The sequence below is a fragment of the Balaenoptera acutorostrata genome, chromosome 16 (assembly GCF_949987535.1).
Source record: "Balaenoptera acutorostrata chromosome 16, mBalAcu1.1, whole genome shotgun sequence".
NCBI classification, from domain to species: domain Eukaryota; kingdom Metazoa; phylum Chordata; class Mammalia; order Artiodactyla; family Balaenopteridae; genus Balaenoptera; species Balaenoptera acutorostrata.
The window spans coordinates 35,256,304-35,275,233 of NC_080079.1; the positions used below are offsets into that span (position 1 = coordinate 35,256,304).

At 36.9% G+C, this 18,930-nt stretch overlaps 1 protein-coding gene across 2 annotated transcripts in view; it reads left to right on the forward strand.

The window, feature by feature from the left end:
• The window catches only part of IDE (insulin degrading enzyme), a 112,306-nt gene that overhangs the window by 33,726 nt on the left and 59,650 nt on the right, over positions 1 to 18,930 (forward strand). For both annotated transcript variants that reach the window (XM_007187493.3, XM_007187492.3), the window contains exons 2-4: positions 10,669 to 10,853; positions 12,229 to 12,436; positions 15,529 to 15,698. In XM_007187493.3, the coding sequence (XP_007187555.1) occupies positions 10,669 to 10,853; positions 12,229 to 12,436; positions 15,529 to 15,698 (563 nt within the window). The remainder of the gene's footprint in view (positions 1 to 10,668; positions 10,854 to 12,228; positions 12,437 to 15,528; positions 15,699 to 18,930) is intronic.

Sequence of the window (18,930 nt, forward strand, 5' to 3'; positions counted from 1 at the left end):
CCACCTATGGTTTTGGGAGTGGATGGATGGATTCCACAGAAGGGAGGTTTTGATTTATAATTTGACTATTAGCCCAGTCATTTATGTGTTCAGGTTTATAGGTCATCCATTTAGAAATTAGAAATGGATCAGGTCTAACTTTAAATATGTCTCAGGCTATGGGGTGGGTAGGGAGCAAACGGCAGAGTAAACTTGCTCAATCTTCTATTAAATCAGCTGTGAAACACTTAGAGACATGAGAAAAAAAGACTGTAAAGGGTCATCTGAATAAAAGATTATTTGTGTAAAAGTTTTCCTCTTGGTACAGGAAGTTATAATTGATCTGTTTGGGAATTTGTTTTTGCAGACCTGCAATTTAGGCCTAGCCTAGATAAAAGTCCATGATCTTTCAGTGGAAGTTCTGGTTGTAGTTCTGTTAACATCAAGCTCTTGGTCTTCTGCTGAATGCCTCACATTTTTTTCTTCACCACCATTCATTTGCTCAGGTCTCCCCTTCCTTTTATTTGGCATGCTTCTACTCACCTGCTCTCTTTCCTGTCTCCCCTCCTGGACTGAGTTAGATGCCCCTTTTATTACTCCCATAGTTCCCTGGGGATAACTTTGTCACCACACTTAAAAAATAATGTCTTGTTTTCATCTCTGTCATAAGTCTGGGTTCCTTCAGAGCAAGGGCTCTGGTGTATTCATCTTTGTAGCCAGCGTGTATGGTGTGGTGTCTGGACCTTAACTGTTTGGCTATCAGGGTGCTGAGGTAGACAAGGACTGGGAGTTAAGAGCTAAGTCCTAATTGTAACTTTTTGCTGTATCATCTTGGACAAGTGATCTTCAGTTTTCTTAAAAGTAAGATGAGGGGACTGGCTCACCTGGGGATCTTGTTAAAAATGCAGATTCTGGCTTAGTAGGTCTCTAGTGGTTTCTGATATTTTGCATTTTTAACAAGCTTACAAGAAGAGCTACTGCTGCTGGTTCAAGAACTACAAAGGACTAGATAACATCTAATGGCTTTTCCAGCTTTTACCCTCTGTGATTTTAGTCACTGTTTTAAATGCTGAACAAAATTACAAGATATGCTGTAATTGCTAAACATCTCTCCAGTTTATCAGAATGTGAAACACTGACAATTCTGTGCCTTATTGTGAAGTTGTATGATAATGTCCCTGTATTACTTCCAAGATTTTGACTTCGACAGGTTAAAAATATCAAATAGATGTCCAGAAAAGCATTTGAGTTAGCACTAGCTTGTCATCTAAAAGTCAGTACTTGCTTGCTTGCTCTTTGGTGCATGTTAGAGAACATTTGCAATAAATAAAGTGCTAATGAGGGAGTTGAGATGGGTGGACATGTGATCTCATCAGTATAAATACAAACAGGCAAGCTGTTGAGAAATTCATCATCATCAGAGGAGTTCCCGATCATTTCTTTCAGTTCTCCAGAAGGTGAGAATCAAATTGTCATATGACATATTGATAGATATGCTGTAGGTAAAGGCAGACTGTACCTATTGAATATGGATTGCTGGGGATGGGTCTTGTTAGAAAACGTCGCTACTGTTTCTTTTAGCTTTTACTTCCTCAAGAAGTCACGATATTTGATTTGGGAGCATTGCCAGCTTAGAAATTTATAGTTGTCCTTGATCTGGTGTACAGATGTCTAAAAGTAGTTGGGTTAATTTTTTTTTTTTAAAGTATTTTTTTTAAGAAATTCACGTTCTTTTATTTATTTATTTATGACTGTGTTGAGTCTTCGTTTCTGTGCGAGGGCTTTCTCTAGTTGCAGCAAGTGGGGACCACTCTTCATCGCGGTGCGCGGGCCTCTCACCATCGCGGCCTCTCTTGCTGCGGAGCACAGGCTCCAGACGCGCAGGCTCAGTAATTGTGGCTCACGGGCCCAGTTGCTCCGTGGCATGTGGGATCTTCCCAGACCAGGGCTCGAACCCGTGTCCCCTGCATTGGCAGGCAGATTCTCAACCACTGCGCCACCAGGGAAGCCCTGGGTTAATTTTTATGTTTGATTCATAGAAAAAAAAAATCCATCTCTTTACTCTTAACCACACCAGGAATATTAAACGGACATAGCTTCAATGTCCAAATGAGTTATATACATGCCTGTGATGGACTCTGATCATTTTTTTTTCCTCTAAGAAAATGAAAATCTGGACAAGGGAAATTAAACCATGAAAAAAGTACAGAATGTAGGATATAGTTGAGGGTGGTTATCTTAATTATAATGAAATTTTCACCTCCCACAGAATAAGACAGTTTGTCCTACCAAAGTGAGCTGTATTTCATGTCCTGACTATGGTTGTGGATTGAACAGAAGTTTTAGAGCTTGCTTCATCATCATCATCATCATCATTGCATTTTAATCATTTGTAACCCTTGGTTCCCCTAGATCAAACTAGCTGGGACAAACACAGTAGAGGGAGTTGGGTATAAGCAATGGCAATGGAACCAAAATAAATAGCCTTTGGTTTTTGCTCCCACTTAGTGGAATCCATCACTAGAATTCCAACCTTCTCCCTCCCTCCTGGTAGAGCCTTACAGGAGGGAGCTTAGGCATCCTCTGTGGTGCACATGGAGCTTTTTTTTACTGTTGCCTTTTTTTTTTTTTTTTAATAAATTTATTTATTTATTTTTGGCTGTGTTGGGTCTTTGTTGCTGCGCGCGGGCTTTCTCTAGTTGCGGCGAGCAGGAGTTACTCTTCGTTGTGGTGCATGGGCTTCTCATTGCGGTGGCTTCTCGTTGCAGAGCATGGGCTCTAGACACGCGGGCTTCAGTAGCTGTGTCCTGTGGGCTTAGCAGTTGTGGCTCGCAGGCTCTAGAGCACAGGCTCAGTAGTTGTGGCGCGTGGGCTTAGTTGCTCCAAGGCATGTGGGGTCTTCCTGGACTAGGGCTCAAACCCGTGTCCCCTGTACTGGGAGGCAGATTGTTAACCACTGTGCCACCAGGGAAGTCCCTAATGTTGCCTTTTAATGCTGTCCTTCTTGCTGGGGGGTCTTAATGGAGGCTACCTAGTGGCTTATTTAATCTTAATCTTGCTGCTAGGTTGGAACTCATTTTTAAAATAGTAATGTATGTTGAACCCAAATTAAAGTTTTTGAAGCCAGCTGTGTATCAAAGGCATTTGCTGCAGTCCAAACAGGTTGTCTTTTGGGAAATACCTTAACCAGGATTATTATTGTTGTGATCCTCTTTGGAGGCGTAGATAGACCATTTTTTATTACCCTGAGAATTTTTTTTTAACAACAGAACACTATTTGAAGACTTTCCACTTAGACATTTTAATTTGTCTTCGATATTGAACTTAAGTAGCTTATAGCTAATGAAATAGAAAGGAGTTCTTAATAATAATAATGCCTTTTCACTTTCAGATTGCTTTTGAATTGTCCATGGTGGCCTTATAGCTCCAAAATGTTAGTATTATATTTTATGCTTTATTTTTAAAGAAATTAGTTTTTACTATAAAGAGGGCAAGATTATTAATACTATAAAGTACTATGTGTTTTTTTAAAAAATCAGTATTACACATTTAGTATGACCTATAGTGTTGATCTCCAGAATTCCAAATACTCTCCTCAAAAGAAGATCTAGGGGACATTTTTATTTTTATAATTTTTATCTTATATTGGAGTATAGTTGATTTACAATGTTGTGTTAGTTTCAGGTATACAGCAAAGTGATTCAGTTATACATATACATATATCTATTCTTTTTCAGATTCTTTTCCCATATAGGTTATTACAAAACACTGAGTATAGGTCCCTGTGCTATACAGTAGGTTAGGGGACATTTTTTTTTTTTTTTTAGGGGACATTCTTAATAAGAGTGAACCTCTTTATTTAATCAGTTGTTCAGTTGTTACCCAGAAGACTAGTTACAGATGATTTCATAGAGAAAGATATTCTGATAGAAGCAAACTGGATTTTTCCCTCTCTTAATCTCCAGAGACTTTTTTTTTTTAAACACAGGCACATTCCAGTACCAATTTTTAAAATTAATTAATTAATTAATTTTTGGCTGCGTTGGGTCTTCGTTGCTGTGCGTGGACTTTCTTTAGTTGCAGCGAGCAGGGGCTACTCTTCATTGCGGTGTGCAGGCTTCTCATTGCGGTGTCTTCTCTTGTTGTGGAGCGCGGGCTCTAGGTGTGTAGGCTCAGTAGTTGTGGCTCGTGGGCTCTAGGGTGCAGGCTCAGTAGTTGTGGTGCATGGGCTTAGTTGCTCCTTGGCATGTGGGATCTTCCCAGACCAGGGCATGAACTCGTGTCCTCTGCTTTGGCAGGCCGATTCTTAACCACTGCGCCACCAGGGAAGTCCCAATCTCCAGTGATTTTAACACAGAAAAAAATTTTATCCAAAATTAATTGCGTGCCTATTTATGTCACCTCTGATTTACCATTAAATCTGGATGTCTGTCAGTCTTTAAAGAGCAGTTAGATCCACTTCTTTTGTGTTCCAGGTAAAAAGGATATGTGTTAGCACAGGATCATTTTTTTTCTCTGTAGTTTTGGATAAGTTTTTGGCTTTACCTGATTAGTATATTGACCAGGTTCAGTTTTTGTCTCTTAAGCAGTCCCCAACATAGACAAAAATAGCGTTCACTCTTAGTCTCAAAAACATACATGCTGCAGATCTGGAAAATCCCTTCACTGCACTCATACCAACTTACGGGCGCAGTGAAGGGATAGGTCCCTTCCCATCAGTGTAACTCCAGCCTTCCTAGAGAAGAAAGGAGAGGATTGTCAGAGGAAGTGAAGTCCTTTGTAAGAGAAATTATCAAACATCTCTGTTAAGATCATTGGACTGTTCCTACTCTGACATTCAAGTCTTCACCAGATTACAAAAGTTTCTTGGGGTCCTTCCAACTTTTTGTTTGTTTGTTTTTATGTGTTTGCTTTTGCTGCCTTCATAGGACAACCCAGGTCTCTTATTTTTATTAGGACTTCACAGGATTTTTCCTCAATGGTGTTGTTTCCTAGGTTTTGAGCATGTGAATATCAAACCCATCAGTTCCAGATCTGCCCTATCTCTGAATATCATAAGTTGGAGCAGTGTTTTGGTTAACCCAATAATAATACTTTCACAACTTCTCACCTCACTTACTCTAGTAGATACCTCTGAAATATGTGGGAAAGCAGTTATTGGTAATTGAAAACTCTTCTAGGTCAGCACACTGACCAACTCATGGCACAACCAGTCCTGTTGCAAATCCCCATCGATGTGTTCTCCTAGGTACAAATATGGCTCCTCAGAAACAATATTGTTATCATTCTGTGAAAGAATGATGGTTAAGAGGGAGGAGAGGAATGATTATACCCTATAGATAGGCTATAAAAAGTTTCCTCTAGAGTCTGGATCAAAATGGTGGATTAGGAAGATCCTGAGCTCACCTCCTCCCCTGGACACACCAAATCTACAACTACCTATAGACAACTATCTCTGAGAATGACCTGAGGACTAGCAAAACAGATTTTCAGATTTGTTGTATATGAACCTCATGGTAACCACAAACAAAAACCTATAACAGATACACAAAAAATAAAGAGAAAGGAATACAAACATAACACTAAAGAAAGTCATCAGAGCACAGGGGAAGGAACAAGAGAATAAGAAAGGAACAGAGAAGAATTGTAAAAACAACCATAAAACAATTAACAAAATAGCAATAAGTATATCCCTGTAAGTAATTAAATGTAAATGAACTAAGTGCTCCAATCAAAAGACATAGGGTGGCTGAATGGATTAAAAAAAGACCCATTTATATGCTGCCTGTAAGAGACTCACTTCAGATTTAAAGATGCACACAGACTGAAAGTGAAGGGATGGAAAAAGATATTTTATGCAATAGAAATGAAAGGAAAGCTGGGTTAGCAATATTTACATCAGACAAAATAGACTTTGAAACAAAGACTGTCAGAGAAGACAAAAAAAAAGGCATTACATAATGATAAAGGTATCAATCCAACAAGAAGATATAACACTTGTAAATGTGCATCCAACTCAGGAGCACCTAAATACATAAACCAAATATTAATAGATGTAAAGTGAGATATTGACAGTAATACAATAATAGTAGGGGACTTTAAAGCCTCACTTACATCAATGGATAGATCACTCAGAGAGAAAATCAATAAGGAAACATTAACCTTAAATGACACATTATATCAAATGGACTCAATAGATATCTACAGAACATTTCACCCAAAACTAGCAGAATATACCTTCTTTTCCAGTGCACATGGAACATTCTCCCAGATAGATCACATCTGGGCCACAAAACAAGTCTCAGAAAATTTAAGAACACTGAAATTATATTAAATAAGCGTCTTTTTGGACCACAATGGTATGAAAATAGAAATCAGTTACAAGAAAAATGGAAAAAACGCAAACACATGGAGGCTAAACAACATGATGCTAAGCAACCAGTGGGCCAGTGAAGAAAGCAAAGAGGAAATCACAAAATACCATGAGACAAATGAAAATGGAAATACAATGTTCCAAAATCAGTGAAACAGAACAAAAGCAGTTTTTTTTTTTTTTAATTTATTTATTTATTTTATTTATTTTTATTTTTGGCTGTGTTGGGTCTTCGTTTCTGTGCGAGGGCTTTCTCTAGTTGTGGCGAGCGGGGGCCACTCTTCATCGCGGTGCGCGGGCCTCTCACTGTCGCGGCCTCTCTTGTTGCAGAGCACAGGCTCCAGACGCGCAGGCTCAGTAGTTGTGGCTCACGGGCCTAGCTGCTCCGCGGCATGTGGGATCTTCCCAGACCAGGGCTCGAACCCGTGTCCCCTGCATTGGCAGGCAGATTCTCAACCACTGCGCCACCAGGGAAGCCCCAAAAGCAGTTTTAAGAAAGAAGTTTATAGCAATCCAGGCCTACCTCAGGAAACAAAAAACTCAAATAAATAATCTAACCTTACACCTAAAGGAACTAGAAAAAGAAGAACAAATAGAGCCCAAAGTTAGTAGAAGGAAGGAAATAAAAAATATCAGAGCAGGGCTTACCTGGTGGTGCAGTAGTTGAGAATCTGCCTGCCAATGCAGGGGACACGGGTTTGAGCCCTGGTCTGGGAAGATCCCACATGCCGCAGAGCAACTAGGCCCGTGAGCCACAATTACTGAGCCTGCGCGTCTGCAGCCTGTGCTCCGCAACAAGAGAGGCCGCGATAGTGAGAGGCCCGCTCACCGCGATGAAGAGTGGCCCCCACTTGCCGCAACTAGAGAAAGCCCTCGCAGAGAAGCGAAGACCCAACACAGTCATAAATAAAAATAAATAAATAAATAAAAATTAAAAAAAAAAATCAGGGCAGAAATAAATGAAATAGAGACTAAAAAAAAATAGAAAATACGATGAGACTAAAAGCTGATTCCTTGAAGAGATAAACAAAATTGATAAACCTTTAGCCAAACTCATAAAGAGAGGACCCAAATAAATAAAAACAAATGAAAGAGAAGTTATAACTGATACCACAGAAATGCAAAGGACCATAAGAGTCTGTGATGAACAATTACTTGCCAACAAATTGGACAACCTAGAAGAAATGGATAAATTCCTAGAAACATACAATCTTCTGAGACTGAATCACGAAGAACTAGAAAATCTGAACAGACAGATCACTAGAAATGAAGTTGAATCAGTAATCAAAAAGTTCCAAACAAAAGTCCAGAACCACACAGCTTCACAGGTGAACTCTACCAAACATTTAAAAAAGACTTAATATCAATCTGTCTTTCTCAAACTATTCTAAAAAAGAGGAAAAGGAACATTTCAAAAATCATTCTACAAAGGCAGTGTTACCCTGATACCAAAACCAGATAAAGACACTATAAAAAAAAAGAAAATCACATGACAGTGTTCCTGATGAACAAAGATGCAAAAATCCTCAGCAAAATATTAGGAAACCAAATTTAACAATACATTAAAAGGGTCATATACCACAATGAAGTGGGATTTGTTCCAGCAATTCAAGGATGGTTCCACATCTGCAAATCAGTCAACATGAAACATCATATTAACAAAACGAAGAATAAAAATCATATGATCATCCCAACAGATGCAGAAATAACATTTGACAAAATTCAACATCCATTTATGAGAAAAACTGTCAACAAAGTGAGTATAGAGGGAATATAACCTCAACATAATAAAGGCCATATATGACAGACCCACAACTAACATAATACTCAATGGTGAAAAGCTGAACACTATTCCTCTAAGATCAGGAACAGGACAGGAATGCCCACTCTCACCACTTTCATTCAACATAGTAATGGATTACTGTTTTCAGATGACATGCTACTGTATATAGAAAACCTTAAAGACTCCACCAAAATAACTGTTAGAACTAATAAATGAATTCAGTGAATCTGCGGGATTCAAAATCAGTATACAGAAATCTGTTGTGTTTCTGTATAGTAATAACAAACTTTCAGAAGGAGAAATGAAGGAAATAATCCCATTTACATTTGCATTAAAGAGAATAAAATACCTAGGAATAAATTTAATCAAGGAGGTGAAAGACCTGAACTCTGAAAACTATAAAACATTGATGAAAGAAATTGAAGATGACACAAATAAATGGAAAGATTATATTATGCTCATGGATAGGAGAATTAATATTGGTAAAATGTACACATTACCCAAAACAATCTACAGATTCAGTGCAATCCCTATGAAAATACTAACGACATTTTTCAGAGAATGGGACAGATAATCCTAAAATTCATATGGAACTGCAAAAGGCCCTTAATAACCAAAGTAGTCTTAAGAAAGAAAAACAAAGTTGGAGCTATCATGCTTCCTGATTTCAAACTATGCTAGAAAGCTATAATAATCAAAATTATATGGCACAAAAACAGATGCATAGATCAATTGGACAGAATAGACAGCCTAGAAATAAACCCACTCACATGTGGGTCAGTTAATTTACAACACAGGAGCCAAGACCATACATTGGGGAAAAGACATTCTCATCAGCAAGTGATGCTGGGAAAACTGAATCACTTTCCTATCCCATATACAAAAATAAACTCAAAATGGATTAAAGACTTAAATGTAAGGCCTGAAACCATAAAACTCCTAGAAGAAAACATAGGCAGTATGCTCTTTGACATCGTTCTTAGCAATATTTTTTTGGATGTATCTCCTCAGGCAAAAATAAACAAATGGGACTACATCAAACTAAAAAGCTGTTGCACAGCTAAGGAAACCATCAACAAAATGAAAAGACAATCTACTGAATGGTAGAAGATATTTGCAAATGACATATTTGATAAAGGGTTAATATCCAAAATATATAGAGAACTCACACAACTCAATATCAAAAAAATCTGATTTAAAAAATGGGCATTTAAAAACTGAATATACATTTATCCATGGAAGACATACACGTGGCCAGCAGACACATGAACAGATGCTCAACATCACTACATCAGGGAAATGCAAATCAAAACCACCTCACACCTGTCAGGATGGCTGTCATCAAAAAGACAACAATTAAGAACCATTGTTACTTTAAATTAAAAAAAAACAAAACAATTTGAACATGATTTTTTCTGTATTGAAAGCTTGAATTACTTGTTTTATATTTGGATCCTTCTGAATCTTTTCTTAGTGTAACTTTTGGAATATGAATTTATAATTGAATATTGAGATGTGAAGCCGTGAAATCAGAAATATTAACAAATCAATGTAAGGAAGAAGTGCCAATTGCCAATCATCACAAGACAGGTACAAAGAAATGTGAAGGAAAAAAAAAGACAACAAATTAAGTGTTGGCAAGGACATGGAGAAAAAGGAACCCTTGCGCACTATTGGTGGACTTCATGCAATGCCCCAATTGTATGAAGTTTCCTCAAAAAATTAAAAATAGAACTACCATACAATCCAGCAATTCCACTTCTGGGTATTTATCCAGAAAGTATGAGAACACTAATTTGAAAAATATAGGCAGACCTATGTTCATTGCAGCATTATTTATAGTAGCTAAGATATGGATAAATGGCAAATAGCAAAATTTCATTATTTCTCATGGCTGAGTAATATTCCAGTCTGTGTGTGTTTGTGTGTGTGTCTGTGTACCATACCTCACACACACACACACACACACACATATACACACACAGGAATATTACTCAGCCATGAAAATAATGAAATCTTGCCATTTGCAACAGCACGGATGGACCTAGAGGGGTATTATGCTAAGTGAAATAAGTCAGACAGAGAAAGACAAATACCGTATGATTTCACTTATATGTGGAATCTAAAAAACAAAATAAGTGAACAAACAAAACAGAAACAGACTCATAGATACAGAGGAAAAATTCTTGGTTGCTAGAGGGGAGGATGGAGGGGGGTTTGGGCAAAATAGGTGAAGGTGATTAAGAGGTATAAATTTCCAGTTATAAAATAAATAAGTCAATGGGGATGTAGGGAATATAGTCAATAATATTTTAAGAACTTTGTATGGTGACAGATGGTTACTAGACTTATTGTGGTGATCAGTTTGTGATGAATCACTATGTTGTACACCTGAAACTAATATTGTATGTTAGTTGTACTTCATTGTACACATTTTTTAATCTGATGATATATTATATGGGTTTGCTTGTTACTCTTTGTTCATTAAAAGAAAAAAGCACAATCCAACAATTAATAATTTTTTTCTTTTCAGTTTCCAAAAAAAGACTTACAGCAAAATGAATAATCCAGCTATCAAGAGAATAGGAAATCATATCATCAAATCTCCTGAAGACAAGCGAGAATACCGTGGACTAGAGCTGGCCAATGGGATCAAAGTACTTCTCATCAGTGATCCCACAACAGATAAATCATCAGCAGCACTTGATGTACACATAGGTACAGTTTAAAATTATGAGTTAAGCTTTGTTCAGTTTCATTGACCTAATGTTGACAATTCTTAGAACTCTCCATATTTGTGCAAATGGAGACCTGGTAGTTACCAGTTTGATGTACCTTACTTTGTACAGTAGCCCTGTACAGCTATAGGTAATCTACAGTTGTCTAAGTTAAATCACCTTACATTTACCAAAAGTATCTTGTTAGGTTCCCAGCTAAGGTGACCTAGAAACAAGGAAATTCATTCCCATCCTTTAAGACAGTAACAGTTCTAATGCCTTTACTTTTATAAACTTTTGATATACAAGGGAATACCATATTTCCTAAATTCTTGTGTGCACATTTCTTCCACATTTAATGCTGCTTTAATCAAGTTATTTCTTATTTATATGTACATTTAGTTTCTTTTTTTTCCTCTCTGAAAAGCTTTTATTTAACTCAATGGCATTTTAGAATTGGGAAAATAAGATAATAACCATCATAAGTTGAACAAATAATTATTGCCAAGCACAGCTCAGTGTGCTTTGCAAATTATCATCTAATTTGTATTGCACAACTCTCTAAGTAAGGTATGTATACAAAAAGTGACTGAGGGCTTCCCTGTTGGTGCAGTGGTTAAGAATATGCCTGCCAGTGCAGAGGACATGGGTTTAAGACCTGGTCCAGGAAGATCCCACATGACGCGGAGCAGCAAAGCCCTTGCGCCACAGCTACTGAGCCTGCACTGTAGAGCCCACGAGCCCCAACTACTGAGCCCGTGTGCCACAACTACTGAAGCCCACGTGCCTAGAGCCCGTGCTCTGCAACAAGAGAAGCCACCGCAATGAGAAGCCCATGCACCACAACAAAGAGTAGCCCCCACTCACCGCAACTAGAGAAAGCCTGGGCGCAGCAACGAAGACCCAGTGCAACCAAAAATAAATAAAATAAATAAATAAATAAAATGTTTAAAAAAAAAGTGACTGAAGCAAAATATTTTGCTCAAAGTTTTACAGCTAGTAGAGCTGCTAACCCCCAAACTTATGCTCTTAGCACTATGCTATATTGTCTCCTGCAATAAAATATAAGAGCTAGAAAGTTTCTAGCTCTTATAAAACAGTGAATTCAACTCTTCCTCTTAGTGTGATATGTGAGGAAACTAATGTCCAGAGGAGATAAGTATCTGCCCAAGGCCACCAACTAACTGATGTCAAAAGCTGGGGCTTGAATCTAAACTGCACCATTTAGAGTAGCCTATGCTTAACTTTCTCTGACTGTGGTTGGAGTTATCATGCTAACAGAAGTTCCAAATCATCTGTGATTCATCTGTACTCCATAGCTTTCAACATTTAAAAAAATGATTTATTATATATGTATATTTTCTCTTCTCTTTCAGGTTCCTTGTCAGATCCTGCAAATATTGCTGGCTTAAGTCATTTTTGTGAACATATGCTATTTTTAGGAACAAAGAAATACCCTAAAGAAAATGAATACAGCCAGTTTCTCAGTGAGCATGCAGGAAGTTCAAATGCCTTTACTAGTGGAGAGCATACCAATTACTATTTTGATGTTTCTCATGAACACCTAGAAGGTGCCCTAGACAGGTAATGCTGAAAATACCCTATGAATTATCCACCTTTGTTCACTTATCATGTTAATAATAATAATTAATATTTTTACAAAGATGTCTTCACAGCTTTATAGCTTAACAAAAGATATTTTAACCAGTATTTTCCCACTCTGGATTTTATAACAAAGAAAATAATGAATGATGTCATATATTTACTTTGTGGTAGAGGAAAAATAATGGCATGACTTTACACCAGCCTTTAAGCCTACAAAATATTTTATTGACTTATAAAATTCTCACCAGGCCTTCCCATTGTAACTGGTATTACATATGAAGCATGTGATGAAGAATAAACTGTAATAGTGTCATGGATCTCCTTTCAACCATACTCCTGTTCCAGAATGCTAGAACTTAAATATTCTGTTCTCCTTTAGTTCCTCAATCCTCAAGGATACTTAGTGAACACAGAATGTTTTGACCTGCTGTTTCAACCCTGGGGACATTTTGTGAAAGTATTTTCTGGAGCAAACTCCATTAGGCTATTTTAATTTCTTGGTCAATTTTCTATACAGCTAACAATATATAATTTTTTATCATATCAGTGATTTGATTCATTGTTCAAAGTGTAATTTTTCCCGTGGTGAATTTTTACAGTTTTCTGTGTTACCAAGAAGGTGTAATTCTGCAGCCTTTTGATGGGTCTATAATGAAGTTTGATTTCACAGTTTTAGTAATTCTCAGCTTTAATTGCTTACTTATATTAATAGTCATTTTTTTTTCAAACCTAATAGTTTGAATTTATTCTGTAGCACAAAGAACATTAACAGAACAAGGTCATGGGTTCAGGATACAGGACTGGGTCGGAGTAGCCTGTTTCTTATTTATTCTAGCTTAGGTTTCAGTCTTCAGGCAGCAGCTTGGAGGTGTAATCATCTTTTATATGTATTCCCAGAAGACTTCCATTAATGAGTTCCCTGGGATCATACACTGAATTTAATTTCCTGCTTTACAAATGCCTCAGCAGATGTTCATATAATAGATCTCTGTTTGATGGCGGATGTCTGTTACTTGGATCAGAGTAAAAAAACCACTTATATAGAGCATCTTTCAAAAATATTGATTATACTGTGTCAGAATCATGACCCTTTATGTGAACTTGTCCAGCTATGGTATGTAGCTATTAGGCACTTTTCCCAGCCTGAATTGAGGTAGATAAAAGTGGTTATATGTCTAGAATTATGTTTCCATATATCTTTGAATATAGGCTCCAGATAGATGGAGTTTCCCTTTGGATTGGTATGCGTAAAGTACTTAGCACAGGATTGTATTCACTATGTGCTTAAAATAATATCAAGTAATGATAACAGTCTTTTTGACAGCTGGACTGAGGTGCACTTGCTGAGATGTTTATAAACCCAGGAGTCTCTTAGGCCCACTGAATAGTAGTCGCATTCAGACAGAGCCTCTTCTCTTGGCTTCATCTGAATTCTGGACATTGTTTTTTATAAGATGGGGTCTAAAGTTTCTTAAGAAGACTTATTACTATATGAAATCATGATTTAAATTGCAACCTGATATAGGAGAGTTAATTTATTAACTAAAGGAATCTTAGTTCAGCTTTGGTACTACTATTAAAGAATAGCCTCAAGAAAAGCATATTGGTTACTTATATTAAAGTTACATGCCATGTTATTTGTTGAACCACTGCTTATTAAATTTTTAAAATTCTCTTAATATTTCATAAAAGCCCATAATTATGTCTTAGTCAAACTACTTTGTCATAGGTTTTTCACTCCATTATTTTTTCCACTAATTAAAGTTTGTTTCCTTTTCTTTATAAGAAGGAAAAATATTCAGATAGAGCCTTTTAAAAATAGGTCACTTAGTTTGTCCTAAAATGCCTGAGTCTTAGTGAAATTGCACTTAAAACTGTAAATGTAAGATTTATTGCCTAAGAACCATCACCTGCCTTTTCCTTTCTTGGAGAATTAGCCATATACAACAGGGATTTTCATAGACATGCCGAATTGTAAATCTTAAGTACATTGCTGCTGTCTCATAAGTCTGCCCTGACTTTTTGTTGTTGTTGTATTGTGGTTTATAATAAGAAATATATATTTGGTCTTTGTCCCTGGTCCTGGCCCATAGCTCCTAAAACCCTTGGAATTTCCTAAGTGATGAGAGCCAAAGGTTGCTTTTTGTTATTTTAATGCAGTGACGTTGGGGAAGTCCCTTGATAATCTGAGTTTGGGGGCTGGTTGCCTGGGGAGCCAGCCCTGTGATTAAGGGTTGGAACTTTCAGTCCAGGGGCTGGAGATTGACTTCAGTCACCAGTGGTCAGTGATTTACCCAATCCTGACGAAGTGTGGAGAACTTACAGGTTGGTGAACACATGGAGATTTGGGGAGGGTGGCCTGCCTAGAGGGCATGGAAGCTCCATGCCCTTCCCACATACCTTGCCTTATGCATCTCTTTCATCTGGCTGTTCCTGAATCATATCCTTATCCATATCCTATAATGTAAATATATAATATTTATATAAATATATAAATCATATCCATATCCATATCCTATAATAAATCCAATAATTTAGTAAGTAAAACATTTCTCTGAGTCCTGTAAGCTGATCTAGGAAATTAATCGAACCCGAGGAGGAGGTCGTGGGAACCTCTGATCTACAGCCAGTTGGTCAGAAGCCCAGGTGACAACCTGGACTTGCAATTGGTGTTTGAAGTTGGGGGCAGTCTTGTAGGACCTGTGAGATCTGATGATATCAGTATTGAGTTGAATTTTAGGCCACCCAGCTCGTGTCGGAGAATTGATTGGTGGTGTGGTAACAACACATGGGAATTGTCAGAATCAGAGTTGTTAATCTTTTTATATTTTCACTAATTATTTAACATATCTGGGGCAGAGTTCTCTGAATTTACATATGTATGATATTATATTTTTCTTCTGTTACTTAGAACTTATATTCCTTTTTTCTTAGTAGCAATGGTAGTTTTTTCTTATTCTGTAGAATTCATATTTCCTATCTAAGTTTCAAACATATTTTTTTAAACATATTTTTAAAAGGCCACTTAAAATAACAGCTTTCAAATTGTTAATTATGTTTCATACCCTTAGGTTTGCACAGTTTTTCCTGTGCCCCTTGTTTGATGAGAGTTGCAAAGACAGAGAGGTAAATGCAGTTGATTCAGAACATGAGAAGAATGTGATGAATGATGCTTGGAGACTCTTTCAGTTGGAAAAAGCTACAGGGAATCCCAAACACCCCTTCAGCAAATTTGGAACAGGTTTGTCAGCTGCGGCTCTAATGCATCTGTTCTCCTTGACCTCATTTAAACCATGGCCCCTTTGCCCAGTATTGTATTTTACAGTTCAGGATAGAAGACTGCAGAACTCCTTGTTCCTACCTACCCTGTTGTTCATAAACTCAGAGTCTGGAGCTGATAAATGGTTGTTATATCATTGTTACTCCTTGGTATTTCTTAAACCATGCCCCTACACATATGTTATCTGGCAGGTCCCTATGTAGACACCTATATTTGTCATTCGTGACCTAAAAAGAGGTTAAAGCTTAGGTATGTGAGCTTCATGGAGAAGGGGATAATTTATTGAGAAGAAGGGTGACCAAATATGAAGTAAGTTTGTTGGATAACAAGGTGATAGAATTGAATTTAGATTTTAGAAATAGTAAGAATGAAGTGGTAATAATCCCTTTAACAGATGAGTAACATTTTGGCTAGTAGTTCAAAAAGGAGGATGTCAACAGGAGTTGGGCCCTTGGCATTGGATATTTTTTTTAATTGAGGTGTAGTTGATGAACAATATTGTGTAATTTTCAGGTGTACAACAGAGTGATTCTGGCATTGGACTTTGTACGTAATACGTGGAATGATATTCTCAAAATTGCAGTAACAGTAACCTAAGCAGTTATTTAGCCCTCTAGAGGTTACTCTGGCCATCCCATACAAATAGGGGTCTGACTGTTTAAGGAACAGAGCAGTTAGAGTTGTGAATAAATATTTTTTAAAAATATTTATTTATTTATTTGGCTGCATCGGGTCTTAGTTGTAGCACGTGGGATCTTTTAGTTGTGGCATGTGGGATCTTTAGTTGTGGCATGCAGGATCTTTTAGTTGCAGCATGCAAACTCTTAGTTGCGGCATGTGGGATCTAGTTCACTGACCAGGGATTGAACCTGGGCCCCCTGCATTGGGAGCTTGGAGTCTTAGCCACTGGACCACCAGGGAAGTCCCTGTGAGTAGATATTAACCAGCATTTCAAAGGGAGGAGATAATAGATCTCTTTATTCTGAATAAATAGAATGCTCACTTCAAGGCTTGTTGAACCCCCCTGCTCCCATCACCTCCACCTCTACTATCTACAGGTAGATGCATAGCATCTGCTCCGGGCATGACTATAGAAGACACACAAGGTCCCTGCTCTCAAAGTGCTACAACATGCTGGTAGGAGATTAGAGGTGGGGATAACAGGGAGTAGAATAAAATAAATGTAGAGATTCTTGATTTTACGATTGTACCCTTTTTCTTTATTCAGTTTTTCATTAGAAAGTACATTTAATTTAAATATTTAAATGATACAAAAATATTTTTTTTAAAAAGCAGAAGCAAAAAGTTGCCCTTTTCTTCATCTACTCTTGCCATTACCACTTCACCAGATGTAATCATTGTTAAAGGTTGCTGTGATTTTAAAATACTGCTTTGGGGATTATGAAATAGCATAAAAATAATAGATTGTTTAGTGTACTTAAAATTTATGCTTATTACATAAGTTAATTTGGGGGACTTTAAAAAAAGACTATAAAGACAGCTTTCTTTCAGTTTGGATACCATTCTAATATATCTAGCAGCAGCCAGGGAATTAGCATAGCTTTATAGAAATAGGAATTTTTAAAAATTGTAATTAGAAGCAGTGATACTGTATTCTTTAGACTTATAATATTTGGCACCCTGTGACAGCATCATTGCTAAGGTGAATATTGTGGTCTCTAAAATGTCTATGTAATGATTATCTGAAAACTGGCTTTCGTAGAGGACATCAACATACATGGTATATCAAGAGGGACTGAGTTTTGAAAACCAAATTTCAAAATCACTACATTCAAATGAGTGTTGTCCTTTAAATAGTCCCTTTGGCAGGTTAGATACCTCCACCAACAATGCTGCTATTGTGCAGAACATGTTAGAGCTCCTCTTTGGGAGTTGCCTTCTTTTAAATAGTCTCACTGGTGATAAATCACAATCACCATAATCAGGAAGCAGCCACAAATCTTCCAGAAATAAATCCAGTGAGTAAGGTGAGCAGTATTACCTCTGGTCACAAACAAGAAACAATCTTAAAATGTCCTAGAAGAAGGTTTCAGGAGTTATGGGCAAAGAAAAACATTGAATGGTCAGTTACGTGGAGGTGGAGTTTAAGAGCATATTTGTTTTTTAACCACTGACAAGGCTGGGCAGTTAGCAAAATATGAGGTAATATAAACAGCTAAGAGGTGAGTTAGCCAGACTCAGTACAAAAGTACAGAAAATGTGATATAAGTAATGCAAATACCAAGTTACCTACTGATTTTAGAAATATAAACTAACATTGAACTTTTTGGAGTAGAGGTTCTGTCGATTGTTAAGGTCACAGACAAGTTTGAAAGGATGATGAAAGCTGTATACCCTTACCTTAGAAATTACACACGTATAAAATTTTGCAAAAGTTATTCTTGCAGAAGAATCCTTGTCAGAAATTCATACTTAATTTACTTCTGTTATTTTTTAGTAACTTCAGATGTTTCTGTGAGTGCGGGCCATTTTGTCCATCAAGGGATTATGATTTATTGTTTTAACATTAATATTTAAAATATTAAAATATTATTTTAATAATATTATTATTATTTAATATCAGGAAAAGCTGGGTATTTTTAAATGAACAAAAACCAAGCATTGTGTTCTATATTTTTAAGAAAACCTTACAATAAAATGTTTGTCCTTAACGGTACTTTTTCTTTATGCAACCCACAGTAAGAAGCATATTTTACTCAGAGCACATGTATGCATGTTTGTGTAAGCAACTGAAACAAAAGTTTTACCAAACAATATCTTTCTTATATTTTCAGATGTAGTCTGGTACCCTCTGTTATATTCTGTTTCTTTTAAAAAAAATTCTGGTCTGCCAATACATTAAATTTATTTCATCACAATCGAGTGGGTCCCAACCTACAGTTTAAGTAATTCAGAGTGAAAGGCAGTCATTTCAGTAGACCCAGGAAAAGCATTTGATAAAACTCCTTCATGAACAAAACAACAAAAAAGCACTCATTCATGAACAAAACAACAAAAAACTCTTGAGTTGATAACAACCTATGCCAGACATCATGATTAATTCTGAAGTTTCAAAGGGATTTCTGTTGAAAGGCAAAAACAAAACAAGAATACCCTCTAATCACTTTTTTGTTCAGTTGTGCCGTAGGTACTAGTCATTGCAGGAAGTTAAGGGAAAAAAACGTGATAAGTA